Source organism: Polyergus mexicanus, unplaced genomic scaffold (assembly GCF_030449975.1).
Source record: "Polyergus mexicanus isolate NDT 795.1 unplaced genomic scaffold, iyPolMexi1.0 SCAF_6, whole genome shotgun sequence".
Classification (NCBI taxonomy): Eukaryota; Metazoa; Arthropoda; class Insecta; order Hymenoptera; family Formicidae; genus Polyergus; species Polyergus mexicanus.
The window spans coordinates 7,214,236-7,235,558 of NW_027223326.1; the positions used below are offsets into that span (position 1 = coordinate 7,214,236).

The 21,323-nt window shown below is 37.6% G+C and overlaps 1 protein-coding gene across 11 annotated transcripts in view; it reads left to right on the forward strand.

Moving 5' to 3' along the window:
- LOC138933905 (growth factor receptor-bound protein 14) overlaps positions 1–21,323 on the forward strand; it is a 375,103-nt gene that overhangs the window by 346,912 nt on the left and 6,868 nt on the right. For all 11 annotated transcript variants that reach the window (XM_070297102.1, XM_070297099.1, XM_070297110.1 and 8 more), the window contains 2 exons: positions 15,999–16,267; positions 20,973–21,066. In XM_070297102.1, the coding sequence (XP_070153203.1) occupies positions 15,999–16,267; positions 20,973–21,066 (363 nt within the window). The remainder of the gene's footprint in view (positions 1–15,998; positions 16,268–20,972; positions 21,067–21,323) is intronic.

Below are 21,323 nucleotides of genomic sequence, written 5' to 3' on the forward strand. Positions count from 1 at the left end.
TCGGCTCTCTCTCTCTCTCTCTCTCTCTCTCTTGTCTGGCCGTCTAAGTTCTAGCTCCGGGTCTCTCGTTCTTTCCAAGCCCGCTCTGCTTCCTCCTCCTCCTCCTCCTCTTCTTCTACCTGGCAAGATAATCGCCGGAAGCGAATGGCCAGAGATTACGCGACGCGTTCTTCAATAGCTATTTAAAAGTACAGCAAAAGCGAGAGCATAGAGTTTTCTAGCCTGTTAAGGAGTTACAAGCGCCAATTATTCGAAAGAAGGTAATTTCGCTTAGAAAAAACAAGACACGCACTTCGAAACAAGAACTTTCTAACGCAAGTATTTTATACTGCGTGCTCGAGAACTGGCCGCATCATAATATTTTTTGCCGTAAAATTTAAACATGCCAAATTACATTACTTTAACAAGTCGAGTATTCAATGTACTGGATTTATGTAAATTGCTTTTTAATAAATTCGATCTTTTCGCTTTCCTTTTAACGAGTGTTCGTAAATTGATGTGATTCCAGTGTTATTAATAAATAATTAAATATTTTCTTTCTATTATTCTTTCCTTTTTATTATTATTTTTCGGTAATAAATAAAAAGTTATTTTATATTTAATATAAAAGAGCATTTTTTTTTTTTTATATATATATATAAACGATATCACATAAAATATCAACAAAATAAACGAATTATTTAAACTAGAAAACGGAGGATATCGGAATTAATGTTATATTTAACTTGGAATCGAGATTCAATTTGTATCGATTCAAAATTTCTGCATCGTGCATCATGATGCATCGCTTAGAAAAGCACATACGATTCGATATTATAGTAAAAAAGATGCATAGTTAAGCGATGCTTTCACGTGTACGTGATTGACGGATATCAAAAAACGTGTCGGATGACGCAAGCTTTTAGGACTTCTTGTTCAAGGTAATCGCGTGCACGTGGAGGACGAAGCCAAGTCACGGCCAAGGATAGCTGTCAAATGAAACTTTTTTTCGATACGTTCGCCGCGGGCGACTGACACGTGTAAATCCGCCGGACACGATGGCGGACCGATGATCACGGTAGATACATTAAACGATTGCAATTTTTCTATTTCCAGACGCGAGAAAAAAATTTAGCTAGCGGCGAATTTTTTAAGAATCTCGTTACTACATTTTTGTTTTCTATTATATTTTTATTATTCTATCATTTTTTTATCATACGAGGCGTCCCTAATTTAAATGGCAAAACTTGAGAAGCGTATAGGGGACCGAAAAGCTAAGACAGAATAGTCCTTTAGAGGTTTGCACGTTTTTGCTGAATTTTGGAGAAAATCACAAAAAAAGGAACGAAACAAGTTTTCGTTCTTTTACTTATTTATTTATATTTTATTTATGTTATCATCTATTTAATGCAGATATTGTTCAAAAGGTTGCCCCCTTGCATCAATGCAAGCATTACATCTAGCACCGACCTCATTAATTGCAGCTAGATATTGTTCTGGTGATATTTGGTGCACCGCATCTATGATTCGATCTCTTAATTGCTCTCTTGAATCGATTGGCACCGTAAAGGATAACATCGAATGTTTACATATGTAAGGAATCTTGAAGCAGAAAGTTTATTCGGTGCCAATCGACTCAAGAAAGCAACTGACAACGAGAGATTGAATTTTTGCGATTTTCTCTAAAATGGAGCAAAAACGAGTAAACTTCTAAAGGACTTTTTATCTTAATTTTTCGGTCCCCTACACTCTTGAAGTTTTGCCATTTAAATTGGGAACACCCTGTATAAATAATAATTTTATATATTAATAAGTTAAATTATTCTGTTTTTATTATTCTTCTTTATATATTATTCTTTCTTTTTTTTTATTATTACCTTTCAGTAATAAATAAAAAGTAAGGAAGAATATTTCTTAAGGGAAACGGCTTCTAGCCTCAGATAACCCATTAATGACGCGAGTGTGCACAGCTGCAACGGGACCGCTAATTCCGATCTTGATTAATTTACCGCCGAGCGAAGTCGAAGTTACTTCAAGTATGACTTTGCATAAGTCGCGCGCGACCGAAGATTAATCTCGGCGCAAACGTCATTAGGCCGGTGCACTCGGGGGACTTAATCCCGCGAACTTCCTCGAAAAGGGAACTCGTCTTTGAATATCATCTTCCTCGTCATCGAGACTCGTCTATTTTTTCAATTGCGGATGAGTTTCGATACTTTGATCCTTCCGGATGTTAAATGTTAAAGTTTCGTTTCCGAAAGAGCTCGAGTGTATTTTTATTCATTTCGTTAGAAACTGTCAGGGACATGTCCCTAGACGTGTACGCCAGAAGAGAAACATTATCGCAATTAAAAGCAGGGTTGGGAAAGTTACTTTATAAAAGTAACTCGTTACCGTTACCGTTATTTTTTCCAAAAAGTAACTCGTTACCGTTACTCGTTACCAATTTTAAAAAGTAACTCGTTACCGTTACAGTTACTAAAAAGTAACGAGTCGTTACAATTTCCGTTACTTTTTTACAATACAAACTAATAAATTATTTTGCATAAGAAAAACTTTTAAAAAATTGTAAGCAAGATTTCATTCAAGGTTTATTACAAAATAAATGATTAAATTTTATCGAGATTCTTTATTAATTTTTAATAAAATTTGTTGCTGCATAGTATCATCATTTAAATGCCCTCTTTGTGGTGTTAATACAGAACCACCGATGCTAAACATTCTTTCTACAGATGCACTGCTTGGTAGAGCTGTATTATATTTAATAAAAAGTTTTTTAAGTTTTGGATAGTCGTTTAACATTTCTATATTACAATTATTTGATTTTAAAAACCGTTGCAATTCTTCTTGTTCAGATTCATTTTGCACCGTTTTTTGCTCAAAAATGAAAAAATCATCGTGATCGTCAGATTTTCCAGCTTTTGAAGAATTTTCAGTTGATCGGATTCCCAATAAATCCTCCAAGTAATTTTCAGCACGTTTTCTTTTTTCTCCGGTTAACCAGTTTAACTTAAATTTTGGATGTAAACATGCTGCTATTATTAATTCTTTTGTTTCAAATATTGTAAGAAATCTAAAATCAAATATAGTAAATTAAGCGACATTGTTTGTTTTATTGAAATTAATATTTTTGAATCAATAGTTTAAAGTAAAATAATATTTTTCAATTAAATCCTTATTTAAAATTAAATAACATATGTATTAATCAAATTAATAAGTTACTTTTTATTTAAACCTTGCTGAATAGCTTCAACTAATGAATGGCAATCTATAAGGTCAGATTTATTGAGATTTTCTAATTTTCGTTGCAAGGTACTTAGAACTGGTAGTAAATGAGAGCTCTGCTTTTCCGAAAAGATAAAGCTCTCATTGGATATCGCGCGTCGCGTCATCGCACTGGTTTGCAAGAGCCATAAGTTGATCAATCACATTCAAGCATTTTTACAACATAATAAGAATGCTAATTGCTCGATTTGCTTACGGCTTTACGGTTAAGATAAAAATTTTATCACGCACAATAGCAAGAATAATATCTTAAATAAATCAAAAAATTTGAAAAAAGTAACGACAAAAGTAACTGTTAAATTCGTTACTCGTTACCGAAAAATGTAACGAAGTTACTTTTTCCGTTACAAATAAAATTTGTAACGCCATTACCGTTACAGTTACCGAAAAAAAGTAACTGTAACGGTAACGGCGTTACAAGTAACGCGTTACTTCCCAACCCTGATTAAAAGTACTCTCGGAATAAAATGCGTCGAAAAAGAAAAATGAAATATTCTTAGATTTCCTCCAGGTTGAAAGAAGCGACGATGAGCGTCTCGTGAAAATTTTGCCTTTTTTATGATACGTTGTAAGAGAATGGGAATTCGTGACACTTGACCCCCCGACAGTTAATTTAATGTTGAAATAACGAAGACCGTTTGAGCAAGTTAAAAGGTGCATTGATGTCAATAATCGGTCGACTGCCCCCCGCGGCGTTTATCTCCTGCTATCTCTCCTCTTCCTCCCCCCCCCCCTCTCTCTCTCTCTCTCTTTCTCTCTCCAACTCTTCCATCTTCCGTTCAGAATTAACGCGTCTATTTTTATTCACTCTGGAACGTGCTCCTGGCAAAATTGTTTAACGCTTCTGGAGTACTGGGAACACTGCACACATGACCGATCAGCTAATTTTATCTTATGCGCGCTGGCATTTTGCCGTCTTTTGCACTCTTTACATTTCGCCCGTTGGATACATAAGCCATATCGAGCGCAAATTCTCATACGAATTTCGGCTGCATCACAGATTATCTAATTACACGTTTATATAAAAAAACTTTATATAAAAGTATATATTAGAAGTTTGATAAGTACTCATTAATTGCACAATTTAATACATAAATGATGGAATAAATACATAAAAATGTGGCCAGTATTTTTTATATTAGAAAAAATAAATTTTGATAAATTCTTATTAATTGCAAAATTTAAATATTAATACAATATAAAAATATAGGCATTATTTTATACCGGTAAGCAAAGGATATTTTATTTACAATTACATTATTACGTAATCGTAAATATGATAGAATTATAATATAATACAAAATTACTTGAAATAATAATTCCTTTAGATAAGGTAAGAAAAAATTGGATCATATATCAAGATTAACGGCAAAATGGCCTAATAAACGGTCTTTAAGTCTCTTGTATCGCTGTATTTCTCGTCGATTCACCGCGTATAGTAAGCTTTACGTCGAGAGAGCCAAGAGGCTTTCGCGCGCCTGCTTCGCAAAGCTCATTCGGTCCTTCCCAATCTTCTTAACAAGCTATTTCCCGCGAGTAACTCGCGATCGATAGCAGGCTGCGAGTGCCTTTGCGCACTTCCGCTTTTGCCTACTGGCGCAATTTTCGGTTCCTCCAAGATAGAGAGACGAGATGCGTCGCGACGTGCATTGTCGCGCATCCCCCCGTGAAAGCGAGTCATCTGGTGCTATCACGCGGCTCAGACTCCGAGCTCCCTGAGAGAAGCCCGAAGTGGGGCTTACGCGGCACAACAAGCCATTGTGTGCACGATTCGTCTTCTCGCGTTGCCTCCACGTCCTTCAGATTTCCGTATCCCACTCTGTCTCGGCTATCGCCGAGAGATATGCGATGGTGCACCTCGAGAGAGACAAGAAGCTTAGACTCGTTCGGGGACGAGTCACGTTTCTGGAGTAATTTCCCGATCACGCGATATATCGTTTCAATATTGTTTCACATCGATGTGGTATTTTATTAGAACGTTATTTGCTGATGGATAAAAAGATTGTTCGCGTTAAATGTCAGTGATTCGCTCGCATTATCGGTAGCCATTTATAAGAAGCGCTCGAACGAGGAATGTCCGAATCTGCTCAAATAGCCTTCGTTATTTCAACATTAAATTAATTGTCGGGAACTAAGTATCACTCGGATTCTCGATCTCTCACAATGTATCACGTAAGCGAAAATTTTCACGAGAGCGTTTATTATCGCTTTTTACAACCTGGAGGAGATCCTAGGATCTCTCATTTTTTCTTTTTTTTCCAACGTATTTTATTACGAGAGTATTTTTAATTGCGATATTGTTCCTCTTCTGGCATACACGCCTAGAAGTATTGTATATCCCCAGTCAGTTTCTAACAAAAAATAAATTTACTCGAGTTTTTTCGGGGAAACGAAATGTTTATATTTAACATCCGGGAGAATTGAAATCTCGAAACTGATTCACACAATTGTTATGATCGAAAAAAATAGAGGAGCCTCGACGAAAATCAAATAAGATAATTCTTATCGCTTGCTCGCGCCCACGTCATAAATCGTCAAAATCGATGGCGAGCGACGTTGTTGGAAAGTGCGAGAATTAAATTAATTTGGCATGACATTAGTGACGTAATTGCGACGCGGATACGGGCTTCTCCGGTTTTTCTCGGCTTTCGAAACCGCTTCGAGCACGACGTCGTTTATTATTTAAATTGCACGGACGCGACCGAGCCGATTTATCACTCTTCTCTCTCTCTCTCTCTCTCTCTCTCTCGCTCTCTCGCTTTCGCTCTTTCGCTCTCGCATATGCGACACGGCTGAACATAATCGTCGTGCACGTACAGTAGTACAGTTTAGACAAAAATCGAGCAAAAGCTTGGAAAAAATGTTAACCAGCTGAATTTTGACACAGACCTTCGTTTTTGTATAAGATTGAAGGGGGAAAAAAGTTTATCATTGTACAATGGCCGCTAAGAAAAATAATTAAACAAATAGGGCTTAAATTCCGTTTTTCTGCAAATATCTCGTTAAATATCGATTTTACAAAAAAAACACGGGAGTAGAAAATTAAAGAGTGAACAATTTTGCGTAAGAAATATTCTATAAGTTTTTTTCGTACGAGCAATACTTTTCACGTAAGAATTTATGCAAGATGTACGATTTTCGATGAATTTACGGAGCGCGCCGAACAAACGTTAACGCGGATTGAAGCGTCACACGCGCGCACAAAAAGTGTCATAACTTTTGAACGAATCATCGTACAGAAATGAGCAAAGAATCGTTGAAAAGCTGAGGGTTCCAGCTTTTTAATGCAATTTGTTTCGTTAGGTTTCGTTAGTTTCTATAAATGTGTTTTTTTAGTTCAATTAGAGTTCTGTCGTAGCCAGATTACATAATCATCGTTTTATAAAATACACTTTATAAAATGCCTAGACGTTTTATAAAACGACGGATTATGTAATCCGACTATGATATATATATATATATATATATTTTTTTTTAGAAATTACGTTAATTATCGAAAAAAAAAAATCTTTTCTGGCCGCTCTTTCTCGTACATCGACCGATCCCCAGGATGATGTGTCAGACTGTTCTTGCCTTAATCTCTTTGTCCGCGTTCGTCATAAAGAGAAGAAGCAACACCCCACGCGAAAGAAACGCGCTTCTCGCTTGAGTACGGGACGACAGACAGTTTTTGCATAATTTTACGTCAATCATCGGTCTCTCCGGTTGGAGAGCTCGGGCGATTGCGCAACGCGCGGTGATAGGGATCTCTCGAAAAGCCCGGGGAATAACCGCGCACGGCCCGGCCATCCGCGTAATTTGTCTGTGTTCGACGATGTGACCGGGCTAATGTCGTTGGACGGCTGTTCTACCATTATTTCAGGACGAACTTCGTCTTCCCTTTCTTTTTCTTTCCCTCTGCATCGGACGTGTTCCCAAGCGAATCGCCGGGCACAATTAACGTCTATCTAAACTACCGGTCGACTGCTATCTGAGACCGAGCGTATCCGTTGCAATTTAGGAAGACATCTCCTCTTCTCCTACTGTGTATGCCTTCTTCAATGAGCGGTTCACGAAAGCTGCACCGTGACGACAACGACAACGACGACGACGACGACGACGATGGGATTGTGACAGTGTAAATTCGCCTTTGTCCGGATTACCTCGGACAATTAATACCGAGTTGCTCTACGTGCAGTCGTACGACTACCGGCGACGAGAGACCGTGTTGTGTAACATCTCCGAGCAGGGATGTCGTAAGATAGCGCGATGACCGATATCGGAAGCTGTTGTCTAGCTTCGAGTCTCTCGTCCTTTCCTCGGATCGGATAAATTAACTCGAGGTGTAATCTCGTACCCGTGAAACTGTTCGGTACCATCGTTTCCCCCGTATTTTTCTCTCTTCCATCCACGAGTAGTTTGGGATGATGTCACCCAGTTTTGATGATCCTTGGTAGTTTGCCTAATAAAATATCGTCGGCACATTTCTCGTTCGCGCTAATGTTCGAGTTTAGAGATAAAAAGCATCCCTGATGGACAAAAACTTTCTTAATTCGCGAGCATCCTTTTAGAGTACTTTTTTTATTACGAAACTCTTTCCTATAAAAAATACTTTCCTCCGATAGTTTCCGATACAGCATCAGCGGCTGTAACTCTCAAGGATAGTGCTGACCCTTGAAACCTGACGACATCAGGAACACGAGCGAAAAATGCTCATTAAGATTTTTTTCCTTCGCTCTAGAGATTCCGCCGAGTTTTCCAAAAATAATGCGACGGCAAGGGAAATGTATGAGATTTTCGTATATTACATTGACGGTAGTTGAAATCAGATGGGTATCTGTCAGCGTCCTCTTTTCTTCACGGTAATCTACCGGGAGACTTCTCGAACCATGGTAACTCGTATCGGGGCACGCGGACGAGCAGGGGTGCAGGGTAAAGACATAAAGGAGGGGAGGATTGGGAAGGGACATCGTGATACGAGGGGGTGAGGGGGAAACAAAGAGCGACATGCGCAATAGCGTCGATAGGTGGCTAAGCGAGGCAGGCCCCATGTTCGTTCGTTTGTTCGTTTCTTGGCTATTCGATCCTGCACGGGGGACAGTTGATGAGCGCTTAGCAACAGGCTTGTCAGGGGTTGTCAACTCTGTCTTACGAATTTCCTCGCAATCGTTGCCACTTGCCATTAATCAAACATTAACAAACAGATTTTGCAAATTTGATCGATGCATTAGTGGTATCTTATTGCTATTTTCCAGGGAATTTCTTTTCGTAGAAACATATTTCTCTTACAAAGAATAAATATATTTGATAAATATAGTTGATAAAGAAAAGTGTTTTTTTTTTTTAATTTTTTAAAATAAACCCCTCTCTCTCTCTCTCTCTCTACATAAGTCATTTTATAATTAAAATTAATTTTTACAAAAGATCGCGTATTTTATTTCATGATAGAATTCTTCTGAATCTCGTTTAGTAATAGCTAAATTTTCAATATTTCCATGATGTAAAATAATATCTTATTGTTCTCCAAAAATCATTATACATTTTCAAATTTTGGCACAGATATCTGACATACAAATTGAAAAAAAAAAAACCGTCGGGAATATCACGAAATGGGAAATGTCCAATCGTGCTAAATGTCAAGTTAAAAACCGTTGTGATGCAAGCATAGAAGAATACCATCGGATTAAGTTTCTATAAATAAACGTGGAAGCGTCGCGTTGCTTCTCTTTATTTCTGCAAAATATTAGCCGTCTCTGCCATCGCTCGATGAGACTAGGTGGAGAGAGAGAGAGAGAGAGAGAGAGAGAGAGAGAGACGTAGCGATAAAAACCTCGCGCAGTATACTATACCGGAAATAGCGTATCCAACCTCGATAAAGCCCTTCCCGACGGTGCTCGATGTTTTCCGAGTAAATATGTATAATGGAAATCGACGCGCGAAAGTTTCTCTCGCGATCCGTTCTGAAGGAATCTCTTTTTATCTCTTTGATCGCGCAACCACGTGGCTGATAACGGTAGGGCCTGGTCACCTGGAATCGATAGCGCGTAAGATTGGATCGATAAAAGAGTAGAGCCACGGGTTTCCAGGTGTAACTCGTCCCATTATCTCCCCGTTATCATTACTTCGACGGTGGTTCGACCCCCCGCTACTCGCATCAGAGGAACTCGCGACGACACTCACGGAAGCCCGACAGATCGTTTTCCGTCCGACAATATTGCCATGCATATAAATGAGATTATTTTTAACGAAATATCTCTGATATCGTAATTTTAATTTTTATTGATTAGCTTCTTTTAATTTGATTGTACATCTCTATTTCTTCATTCTTTGTCGTTCGCACCAATTTTATCGCCACTTAAATATGTTGTAGCGTAGGTTCTTCTGAGTAATTTTCCGCAAGAAAAAGAAATAGGGGAAAGCATTCGTTTAAAAGATATACTAAATTGAAATTTCACAATTTTAATCCTTTCTTTAAAGTGTTATAAAATAAAATTAGGAACAGTGATATTTGTGTACATTTTATTTCTTGCAGAGGACGTAAGAAATGTTTTCGTTTATATTTACGAGATAGGTACAGGGTCATAGATGGGTTATATAACGTAATCGAAAGGAAATTTTAATTTTAAATCGGAAATAGATTTGGGTTAGGTTATATCTTCCGGAAGCGGAGCCCTTCCGTAGAGGGAGGCGGAACCCACTGCATCCTCGCATATACTTTCCCATCCGTACAACAATTGTGGGGTGGACCTCGCTTCGCGTTGTAAAGTATATGCTTGGATGCAATGGGTTTCGCGCCCTCCCCCCTCCCCCCTATTACAGGGGGGCTCCACTTCCGGAAGATATAACCTAACCGGAATTTGTCCATAGATGACCCTAGCTGTCAATGTAGTTACCGTCAAACCGCGTCATTGGCGACATTTTCTTGTTTTGACATCTGATAAAGATTTTCAACTCACAACAATACAAGTTTCATACAACAGCATAGTTTTTAATAGCGTTGAACATGTCGAATTTTGTGCCTGGGAACTACGATTTGCGGACAGCATTGATTTTCCGTTACCATTTGAAGAAAACTGCTGCAGAATCGCATCGAATGCTTGTCGAAGCTTTACGGTGAGCATGCTCTTGGTAAATCACAGTGCTTCGAGTGGTTTAAAAAATTCAAAAGTGGCGATTTTGACGTGAGAAACGAAGAACGTGGAAGACCACCGAAAAAGTTTGATGAAGAGCTGCTAAAACCTGGCGAAACCGTTAATAATGAACGCTACCGACAACAAATGATCGATTTGAATCAAGCTTTGCGTGAAAAACGACCGGAATATCAAAAAAGGCAACACAAAATGATTTTGCTTCATGATAATGCACCATCACACACAGCAAAATCAGGTCAAGGAAACGATTGAGGCGTTTAGTTGGGAAATACTTTCGCATGCGGCTTACTCACCAGACTTGGCTCCATCCGATTACTACTTATTTGCATCGATGGGACACGCACTTGCTGAGCAGCGCTTCACTTCTTACGAAAATGTACGAAAATGGCTCGATGACTGGTTTGCCTCAAAGGAGCAACAGTTTTTTTGGCGTGGCATCCACAAATTGTCAGAGAGATGGGAAAAATGTATAGCTAGCGATGGGCAATACTTGGAATAAAATATTTTTTATCATTTTCATACAATAAACGTGTATTTTCTATACAAAAATTCCGGTTTCATATTTATATACCTGGTATTTACCAAAAATATTTAACATAGCAAATTAATTGCTTTCTTTACGGTATCTTTCTTAGCTGTATAACAAATTAAAAATTTGCTGTCAAAATTATTTTTATTTACGATTATATCGTTTTATAATATTCAATTATTTAATGCACATACTGCTTATACGGAAATTCAATAATTTCTCACGTACATAGCTTCCGACAGACACTACGCGACAGCTAGCAACCAGCCAGCTTTGGCGTATAAACGATACGCCATCGGCGGACAAGGGAGGAGGCAGGGATGCTTTTATCGGTCGTAAAACAACGTTAGGCATCCACGATAACGAGGGAGTCGCGAAATGCCGCGGGAGTAGGACATTCGGAGGAGGGAGAGCGAAGGGAAATCCAATCGCTGGTGGCGCACACAAGCGATATTCGGAAGGGCGCATATATATATACACGCATACACATACGCGCGTGTCGCGTTGTCGCGCGATATCACCTCGCAATTTCATAATATCACTGTTACATCAGCGACAATTTAAAATATCGTAAAGCGAAATAATGCGCGAGGCGATGGCGCGATACGCGGATGAGGAGGATGTTGACGCACGAAACGCCGGCGATTTCGCTAGAAAATGATGTTACGAAGGGAAAATAGTAATCTCGAGGATCTGGATAACATGATACCGGAGTGCGAATCAACATGAAATCCAGTAAGGTGATAATATATTTAATAATGAGCTCATCCTAGCTGCCGATCATTCTTGGTTACAGATTACAAAATTATATTGCGGTTTTTTTTTTTTTTATGATAATGAAAATTGAATGGCGATTCGATTTCACATTTTTTTAAATTGAAATTCGAATGACGATTCTGCTTTAGAAACAGTCATCGCATAACTTTGTTGCTAATAATACTAGACGTGTTTAACGGGAGATATTTTTAATAAATATTTATAGAATGTGTTTATATATATATATAAAGCGCTTTATATATATATTTAAAGTGCAAAATTTCATCTCATCGGTGATTTTCAAGCAAATTTCAACAGGATTGAATTTTCAGGCTTAATTAACGAGATGTTTAATATCGAAATCTGGTTATGCGAGCACAGTTGAAAAATTGGGCTTAAATTTAACATATATCGCGTGTATCCCAAACGATCCATAGAAATTTTTGGGTTCATTTAACATATGAATAGGTTAAATGGTGACACGCTATTAATACTTCAACATAAAATGAATGCAAACTTTATAGTAATTTGAAATAAATTTTGCGTAAAATCAACATATTTTTAATGATGAAATTAACTTAAAAAAAAAAAAAAAAAAAATGACGGACTGTAATGACTCTCACTCTTATTGTAGAATAAAACCAATATTTTTTTTCTGTAAATTTTAATAGATAACCCCTGCCACTAATAATACGGAACATATCTAAAATGAAAAAAAAAGAGGACATTGTGTTATTTTTACATTTTTTTTTCCAGTTGTTTTAATAATTTAACATTTGAATTCAATTAACTCAACAGCAATATGTTAAATTAATACATGAATGTGTTAAATATTTAACACGAAAATTTTAACCGGCGTATTTTTAAACAATAGAACATAAATTTTCCAACTTAGACATTGTAACGTATATTAACGATCTTTACGATGTAAAATTACGACGTCGACTTTCTATAAGCAACGTAACGAAATTTCTTTATATGAGGAGAAACGCGGGATAAGGCGATAGTGGTAATAGTGCAACCTGGACGTGTCATTTTCGACGGCTAGCGAAGCGGGATGGAAGTTGATCGAACGACGAAGGGGTTGATGAGAGAAAAGGAGAAGGAGACGGAGAACGTTATCCGCTGTACAGAGTCGTAAACTTCGAAGGAGCTTGTAATAACGATAAAACACGATGAGGAAGCCTGGCCGAGCGGGAAAGTTCTCTCTCTCTCTCTCTCTCTCTCTCTTTCTCGTGAGTGTTTTCTTCACTGTATATGTTCAAACCGACGAAGTTAGGCCGGAAGTTGTAAACTCGCTCGAAACCCGGAAAGCCCGCAGCGTGTTAACTTCGTTCGTCGGACGACCCTTAAAATATTATATACACGTTGCCGGACTTGGATTGGTCCTCGGTTACGCTCGTCAAGTTGCTAAACGATCGTCCTTATGTCACTCTATCATTTAAAAATCAATTTACCTACGGAAACTCTCCTGTGATACGCACTGTTATTAAAATCTCCCTTTATCCCTGTAATATCTTCACCTCTTTTTATTACTCATTAAACTTAATAACGCAAGCGAATATTTTGTCACACCCCGGAATGAAATCCTTTCTGAGAAGGAGGTGATACAGAAAAATATTAAAGAGAAGGAAATGCGGCCAATTTCAAAAATTTCTCCGTACTTTTCAGGTTAGGTTAGCGCAATTATTATAAAAAAAAAAAAAAAAACGAAGAAGAGATATTTTTCAAAATAAGATACTATCTTTCACTTATATATACAAGGTGTTAAAAAAAGGGTCGTGTATTTTGCAGATAGAATTGATCAAAGCAAGAAAAAAAAAAGTCTACTTAACATGGCCCCTACAATTAATATTTTCGAAGGTATAGGTTATCTTTCTATTTAAGCTCTTTATCTTTTTTTATTGGTTGTGTCACCTCTGTTAATTAGATTTTTTTTTTTCCTTATTTTGATCAATATTACCTGCTTTTAAAATATATGATCCTTTTTTTAATACCCTGTATATTGGAGAGAATAGTTTCTAAATCGCCATGATATCGGGTCATGACGGTCCTTGACGACGATGTCAAGGCCACGCCAGGACGATAGCCTATCACGAAAATCTTCTTCCTCCGTTCTTCATTTCTCTCTCTCTCTCTCTCTCTCTCTCTCTCTCTCTCTCTCTCTCTCTCTCTCTCCGGACAGCAAGAGGGAAGTGAGTCGAAACTGGAAAGAGTCTAGTTGAACATCGATCGCGGCTATAGCTGGGCGCCGCACCGGCTTTTCTGGTTTCCGGCGGGGGGGTTCCCGAAAGCACCCTCGAATTCTCGCTCCACGAATAATTCGCTGATGAGAAACTCCGAGCCCTTTCTCTCCATCTCTATCTCTCTCTTTCTCTTCCCCGTAATTCTTTCCCCCGAAGGTACTTGCGCCGCGAGCGTCTATTTATTTTAACAACCGACTAATCCGCTACGTGCGCTCCGGTTTTTTTGCTCGTTATCGGGAATTTAAAGAGCGAGAGGGGCTTACTCATATGAGGGTTCAAATTATTCCCCGGGACATGGCTCAAACATCGGTCTTTCGCGTTTAAATATATTTCGGATTTATTTGAAATTTCGAAATATATATATATATATATATATATGTATAGATGTTACGAATACTTATCGCTCTAATCGGTAATTTGGAACCAGGTGTTTCGCAGGTGTTTGAACCGTCAATTTCTAATACTTAAATCGCGAGTTTGATGAGTATGATTTTAGTATGATTATATTCGTGAAATTGCGAATTATAAAGCAATACAGTATACGTCACAATTATACTAAATTAAGGCGCTCTAAATTATGAAGGTATCCCTCTCGAGCTATCTCGATCGTCTCGCATGATATCGAGGCTCATTTCGACGTTCCTTATCGCCGAATCGCGATTTGCGGAAAGAAGAGTCCGCGGATAAAATTATTGCCGGAACGCGCGGGCGACTATGAGTTATCGTCCGCGATTTTTACCAGCTGTATCGCATCCGAGCTATAATTTCACGAGAGATTTGTAAGGCGCAGTTTATTCGCCGTGGGTCACCGAAAAAGTGAGGGAAACAGGAAGAGAATTCGCTTTTCTCTCTCTCTCTCTCTCTCTCTCTCTCTCTCTCTTTTCCGCGTTTTTGCAAGACGAGTTATTTACCAGACGGAAAACTATCCGCGTTTCTAATCTTAAATAAAAGTGTTCGGTGGCAGCCCGGAAACGGCTCTCCCTTCATCGCGCGAAGAACGGGCTTCCGCTTTTAACAGAGATGAACAGAGGTCGAAACGCTCAAAACTCGCATTTATCATCGAGTTATAGATAGATAGTGTTTATTCTAGGATCATTGAGCACGCCGAAATTTAGGTGTGTCGCATTTTTGACCATTTTGGAACATTATATAGGGCGATTCTAAATAAGCGCGAAAAATTTTAGGAGACGATTCTTTGTCGGAAATTAAAAGGGGGATCTTTCATATAAACATATACTCCTATATATCCCTCTCTGAGGAGTCACACTCCTTCGAAAAGGAAGATGAAAATTAGGTTTTTATGTTTTTTCTCTCAAATTTTAGAGTTAAAAAATGAAATTTGATGGACATTTTCCATTAGAAAAAGGATATTGATTAATATTTTTTTAATCCTACCATATCGTTATAAGGGAATAAAACTAGCAATCCCTATATACTCAATTTTTTATTAGAACTTTTTGATGGGCCGGAATCTGATTATTTAAAAATATACGTTAGAAGGCTTGATTCTCCTTTAGAAACTTTCTTATTTTTTTTATTTTTTTCCTAAAATCAATAGTTAAAAAAAATATATATATATATATTATCATGCACAGCACAGTATTAAATGGCATAGATTTCGAGTTACAAGAAGTTGAATTTTATAATAATACAAAAAAAAAACAAGCGAAACAAAATTATAGTAAATATTGGAAAAAAATGGAACAATAACAAAATAAAATTATAATAAATATTGAAAATGACCGTCCCTCTTTGAAGGAATATAACTCCTCGGAGAGAAAGATATAGCAGTATATGTTTATATATGAGAAAGAACTCCCCCCCTCCCCCCACAGGTAATTTTTTACAAAGAATCATCCCCTAAAATTTTTCGCATCTATTTATTTAGAAATCACTCTAATAATAAATTCGGATGACGATAAACTTCTCCGAAAGAATTTCTCGTTAAATAAAAAATTTTCCGTTTCTCTCTCAATTGTTTTGAAATGAACTTTAAGCGGAAGCTTAATTCAAGCTTCAATTTTCGACGACGTAGACGAATATTTATGAACGGTTGATCCTTTCTCCTTGCAGGAGTCGATACGATCCCGCGTGGCGATGGATTTTACCGGTAGTGTGGGCAGGATAGTTGAGGATCCCAAGGAAGCTAAGGACATAGCCGAAAACGAGGGTATGATTTGGCGACGGAGATGGCGACCATTCTCGCGTACGCCACCTGGTTGCGCTATGATGAGGCTGCACGGTCTCGACGGTGGCATACATGTTCTTCAACCTTGGTTCCACGGCGGTCTCAAGAGGGATGTCGCGGCGGCCATTATAAGGGATCACGGTAGTGTCGACGGGTAAGTTTTAATCGATTTTTTTTTTAATTTTTATTTATTTATTTATTTTTAATATGAACTAAATCGTTAGAGTTATAAGTCTTGAAAAGTTTTGAAAAATATTTACATTTATCTTCACGTCAACTTTATTCCTAGAGAATTTGACTTAATCAAGGTATCAAGGTATATACAATATTTAGAAAATTTAAATAAATGTTTTCTTATGTTTTTACTTATTAAAGAATTAATTTTTGTATAAAAGTAAGTAATAAAATTAACAGAAAGAGACGAGCGGATGAGAAGAGATGAAATTTTTTATTAAACTTGTGCTACGATCCGCTCTACTTTGGATGTTTTGGCTATAGTAGCAAAAAATTGTTAAAATTAAAAAAAAAAAGAAAATATTTCTTACGTTTATACTGTTAGAAAAATCAAATAAATAAATCTATATTATAAAAAGAATTAAAGTATCATAAAATAATATGGTTTATCGTCATTGAAAAAGAAAATAGTTGTAATTAATATCTTTCCTAATTTATGATGAAAACTTTTGATTGTGAATATCGCCTGAAATTAACCACAAGAAACAAAAAAAAAAACGAGTAATTTGTAGAAAAAGAGAGAAAGAGAGATAACATATTTTTTTCAATTTTTAATAAATAAACTTTTAGATGGAGTAAGCGGATCTAAATCAAATTTAGCACAAACATTTATTAGAGCTTTCTGGATATGAAAATTTTTATTTCATTGGAATTTCATGGTTTTTCCTCGTCAAATTTGTCAATAAGTGCGATTTTCCATAAATATCAATACTAACTTTAAACTTAAATAATTTCCGAACCGGTTAAGAGAATACTGGTGCTCAGATTTTGCACAGATATTCAGAGGAACAGTTTACGAAATTTTCATGCTTTTGTCAATCTTTTGACATATGACATACATCCTTAAATTATTCTCAAAATATAATTATAACGAACAATTAAATTTATATTACTTTAATTTCCATCAGATTATAGAATCCTCAACCATATTTATGTCAAAGCTGTTTTTTTCCAAGTTAGATTGTCTCTTCTCGACAAGCTGCTCCAGATGCCGATGATTGATAGAGTATCATCGTGCGGATTACAAATGCGGCATCGAAAAAGATGCCCCATACCCTCTCCCGAAAATCCCAATCGCATCGATGCTAGCGATGATAACCGTCATCATCGGGACGAGAGAGAGGGTCCCCGTCTCGAACCGGTTCAGAGTTAGCGACCTCGAAAGATGCCGGCGCGAACGACACGCCTGACCAGCGCTTACGTAACCCTCGTCGCGATTATTACGAGCGATCGTAAATCACGATGAATTCCTATCGGGCATCTCGTTTCTTTCGCCCACCTCTACTTATCGTCTTTCTCTCTTTCTTTGCGAATATCGTATTATTTGCTAATCTACTTGTGGTCGCTCAGGCATTTGAATTTCAACGCTTGTGGTCGCCCAACTAATTCTGTATTTCCTTAAGCGTGATGTATCGCATTTGAATATGAGAATAATAATAATTATATGCGTATTCTTTTTATTCCTGAGAAAATAAAAAAGAAATGACAAACAACATTAAGACTCGCGTGTATAGAAATGTGGAAAAAATATGAAACTCGGCAAATACAAGCCGCTATATTTTTCGTGATAATTACAGTTTCATATTATGTTTCAAATTTAGGGTTTAGTCGAGCATAATAAATCTTTCTTTCTCCTCTCGCCTCCTCTCATTTCCTCTCTCCTTTCTTGCCTCCTGTTGCCTTTAACTGTACCGCCTCGACCGAATTCGTCAGCGCGACCGCATTGACCTTCGCATTTAACCCGTATTGACCCGATAATCCCAGCGAGCGTTATACGAGTGTAGACACGCCCTTGAAACGTTAGAAATTATTAATATCCTAAATTAGATTTCATTATATTTGCGTAGCCATACTTGAGATGGGAGGGACATTGCTCTCCTGGGTACGTTACATATTAACGGAGCAAAAGCGTAACTGGGTGCTAAGAATAATATAGAGATTTAGTGATTAAATAATAAATTAATATGATTAATAAAATACACTACTCCAAAAAAAAAAAGAAAAAAAAATAGGAAACATTTTTCATATCCTAAAAATTGGGCTATTGTCAAACCGCTAAAACTCGACGAAAAATCATCATAGAGGAAAAAGTAAAAAAGCATTTTTAGGGTATGAAAAGTGTTCCCCCCCTTTTTTTTTTTTTTTTTTTAAGTGGTATATATATGAAAAATATTTGTGTGAGAAGAAGGAAAATCTGAAAATTATATAATTCAAGTAAATAATTTGTATTAATGCGCTTCGACGATTCGAGCTTGAGGTCTTGCATTCTCGAATTGACTTTGATCACCTATCGATGATCTCCTCTCTCGACCCAAACCATCAGCGGCATTTTGCCGATATTACGGTTTCTCGCACATGTCCTTATCTCTTTCTCCGTATGTATACGTGTGTTCCTCGATCTCATCTTTTATTCGCTGTACCAGCGTCGGCAATCGCGGATAAATGGTTAATTAACGACTCTCTCCATCTATCTCGGCGCGCTTAGCTCCGGGTAATTGAGTGCTCGGAGATCACGTAGTTGTCTCCGGGTTTTACGTTCGTTCGAGGGGCCCTTGCATAAATTTGCATAATCTTTCGATCGTACCTGCCTCGCCGCCTTCTCGCCGCGTATTCTCTTCCTCGTTCTCTCCCTCTCCCGACAATGGCGAAAAGAAGGGAAGAGAAGAAAAGAAATTGAGAAAGAAAGACAGAGAATGCCGTCTCGTACCTTTCTACTTTCGGCACTCGTAACTTTTTTCGCTCTCCGAATGTTTTCTTCTTCCCTCGCGTCGCGATCATCGTCGTTGTCGTTAGTTGCGAAAAAAACATTCTAATCGATTTCACCCCAACCACATTGTTTACTAAATCACCCTTTGTCTCTCTCAATGTTGCGAATTAGGTCGGATAGCTCCTCGAGAGATAGAGGAGATCATCTATATCCTACCGATGGACGGGCGCTCCTTTGTATTGTACGGAACTGTAACGTCGTTATCCTAACTCGAGATAGTCCTTGGACATTACCGTTCCGTAGATGAAACTACCTACCCGGTGTGTTATCTGCTTGCCTGGCGGACACGGAATATGCATGAATATTCTATTGGACGAGCATCAGGGTTGATGGAAGGCGATGCCGGACATTAGCAAACATCACCGCCGCTGTGTATGAATAATACGGGCGAGATGATTAAAAACCGGGTTACGCGTCGTAGATAAAAGAAGCCTCTCGCGATAAAATGGGCAATCGAGCGCATTTTCGATTTTCCACCGTAAATGGTTACGAGTTTTTCAGATATTATGGATCGTCAATCGTCAAGATAACTTGATAAAGATTTTTCTTTTTCAATTTATGAAATGGGACAAATGACAATAAATCCCAACTATAATATTTATTGTTTCTTCATAGGGAAGGCTTGGTTTTGGCGATGAAATTTTTTTTCCTGTTTTCTATGCCAATATGTTTAGAATGTTTCAAAACATCGGAAAAGCATATTTTTCAAAAAATGTCCGTATGTATATACGCATGTATGTACATTATACAGCTTTCAACTTCCGCAATTTTTGAGATAGCGGATTAAATTTTTTTAAATGAATGGAGTATCATTAAAGGATGATTGATCAAGGGTTCATTTTTTTTATAAAATTTTGAATTTTTTGGGAAATATTTGTACACGTTGTAACTTTCGCAAATTTTGAGATATCTTCTATGAGGAAGCCAAAATTTAAAAACCCGCTTGCTTTAAGGAGTTTAAGCTTTGTGAGCGAAATAATATGATGAGGAAGCAATATGCAAGTTTCTAATTCACAATTTTCATTTTGTCTTAATTTTGAAAAGGGAGCAATCGGTATATTTGGATAACATTTTATTGAAACGGCGCTATAAGAGAATACTCTTTGGCAGCGGGATTTCTCGGTGTAAAAGTATCAGAAAGGAAGAAGGGGATCGCTTCTTTTACTTGCTTCCAGAATTTTATGATCGCGTGCCCATGTGCGAGCGTTTTACGATACGACTCTCTCTCTCTCTCTCTCTTTCGTTGCAGCAGCAACAGCCAACCTGCTTCGTGACCGACCGGTCGGTCCTGTCGTCGTCGTTACATCCCCTGACCTCCATCCCTTCTCTCCCCTTTGCCTCTGCTGTTTCTTTTTAACCGTTTTGCACGTCCCGCTGCCTTTTACAATCATACTAATTTATACCGCGATATATCCTGGACAAGCCGTTTGTGTATATCCTTCCTGCTATCAAACACCCGGTGCAGGCCTGCATGTAACAAAAAAGCGGCCTATCTCTTCTGCATCTCCCGACAAGTCCCGTATTCAGATATCGTTTGTTTCAGCAGTTTTTAATCCTTTCTCTTACGGCTCCCATATTTGGATATTTCTAAAAGGCTGTCATTTAAAATTTATTGCGTATAATAATGTGTTTGCGTGATAATGTATTCTTCATGAATATATGTCATCTTATATACTCTGTGTAGTATAACAATATCAATTATTTATTTTTCGAATGCTGTTCAAATTGTTATCGCGACTTCTATCATGAGAGATAAGCTTAATGTGAAATAAATTGAACTGAATCAATTAATTTGATAAAATCTATGTTAATATTTGCCACGAATTCTCACGAGGCGTTCCGTTTCATGTGCTTGCAGTGTGTTTCTGGTCAGAGAGAGCAAGAGCAATCCGGGAGCCTTTGTTCTGACCTACAAGTACAACGACAAGGTCTTTCACGCGCAAATTCAGCCCGTAAGTATCTACGTTTAATCGATAATTAACAAAAAAAAAAAAAAAAAAATCGAATTGGTCTTTTTGTAGTCGAAGAAAATTTCGCGACGATTAAATGCAGAAAAGTTACCTCGTTCTTTAAAATCGAAGCCACAATTGTATCGAGAACAAATTGGTAGCGAAAACTTAAAAAAAAAAAAAAATTTCTGATTTTTTGCCATACAGATCGATTCCCTTGAATAAATCCATATTAGACTGTATTTTCTTTCAATATCATC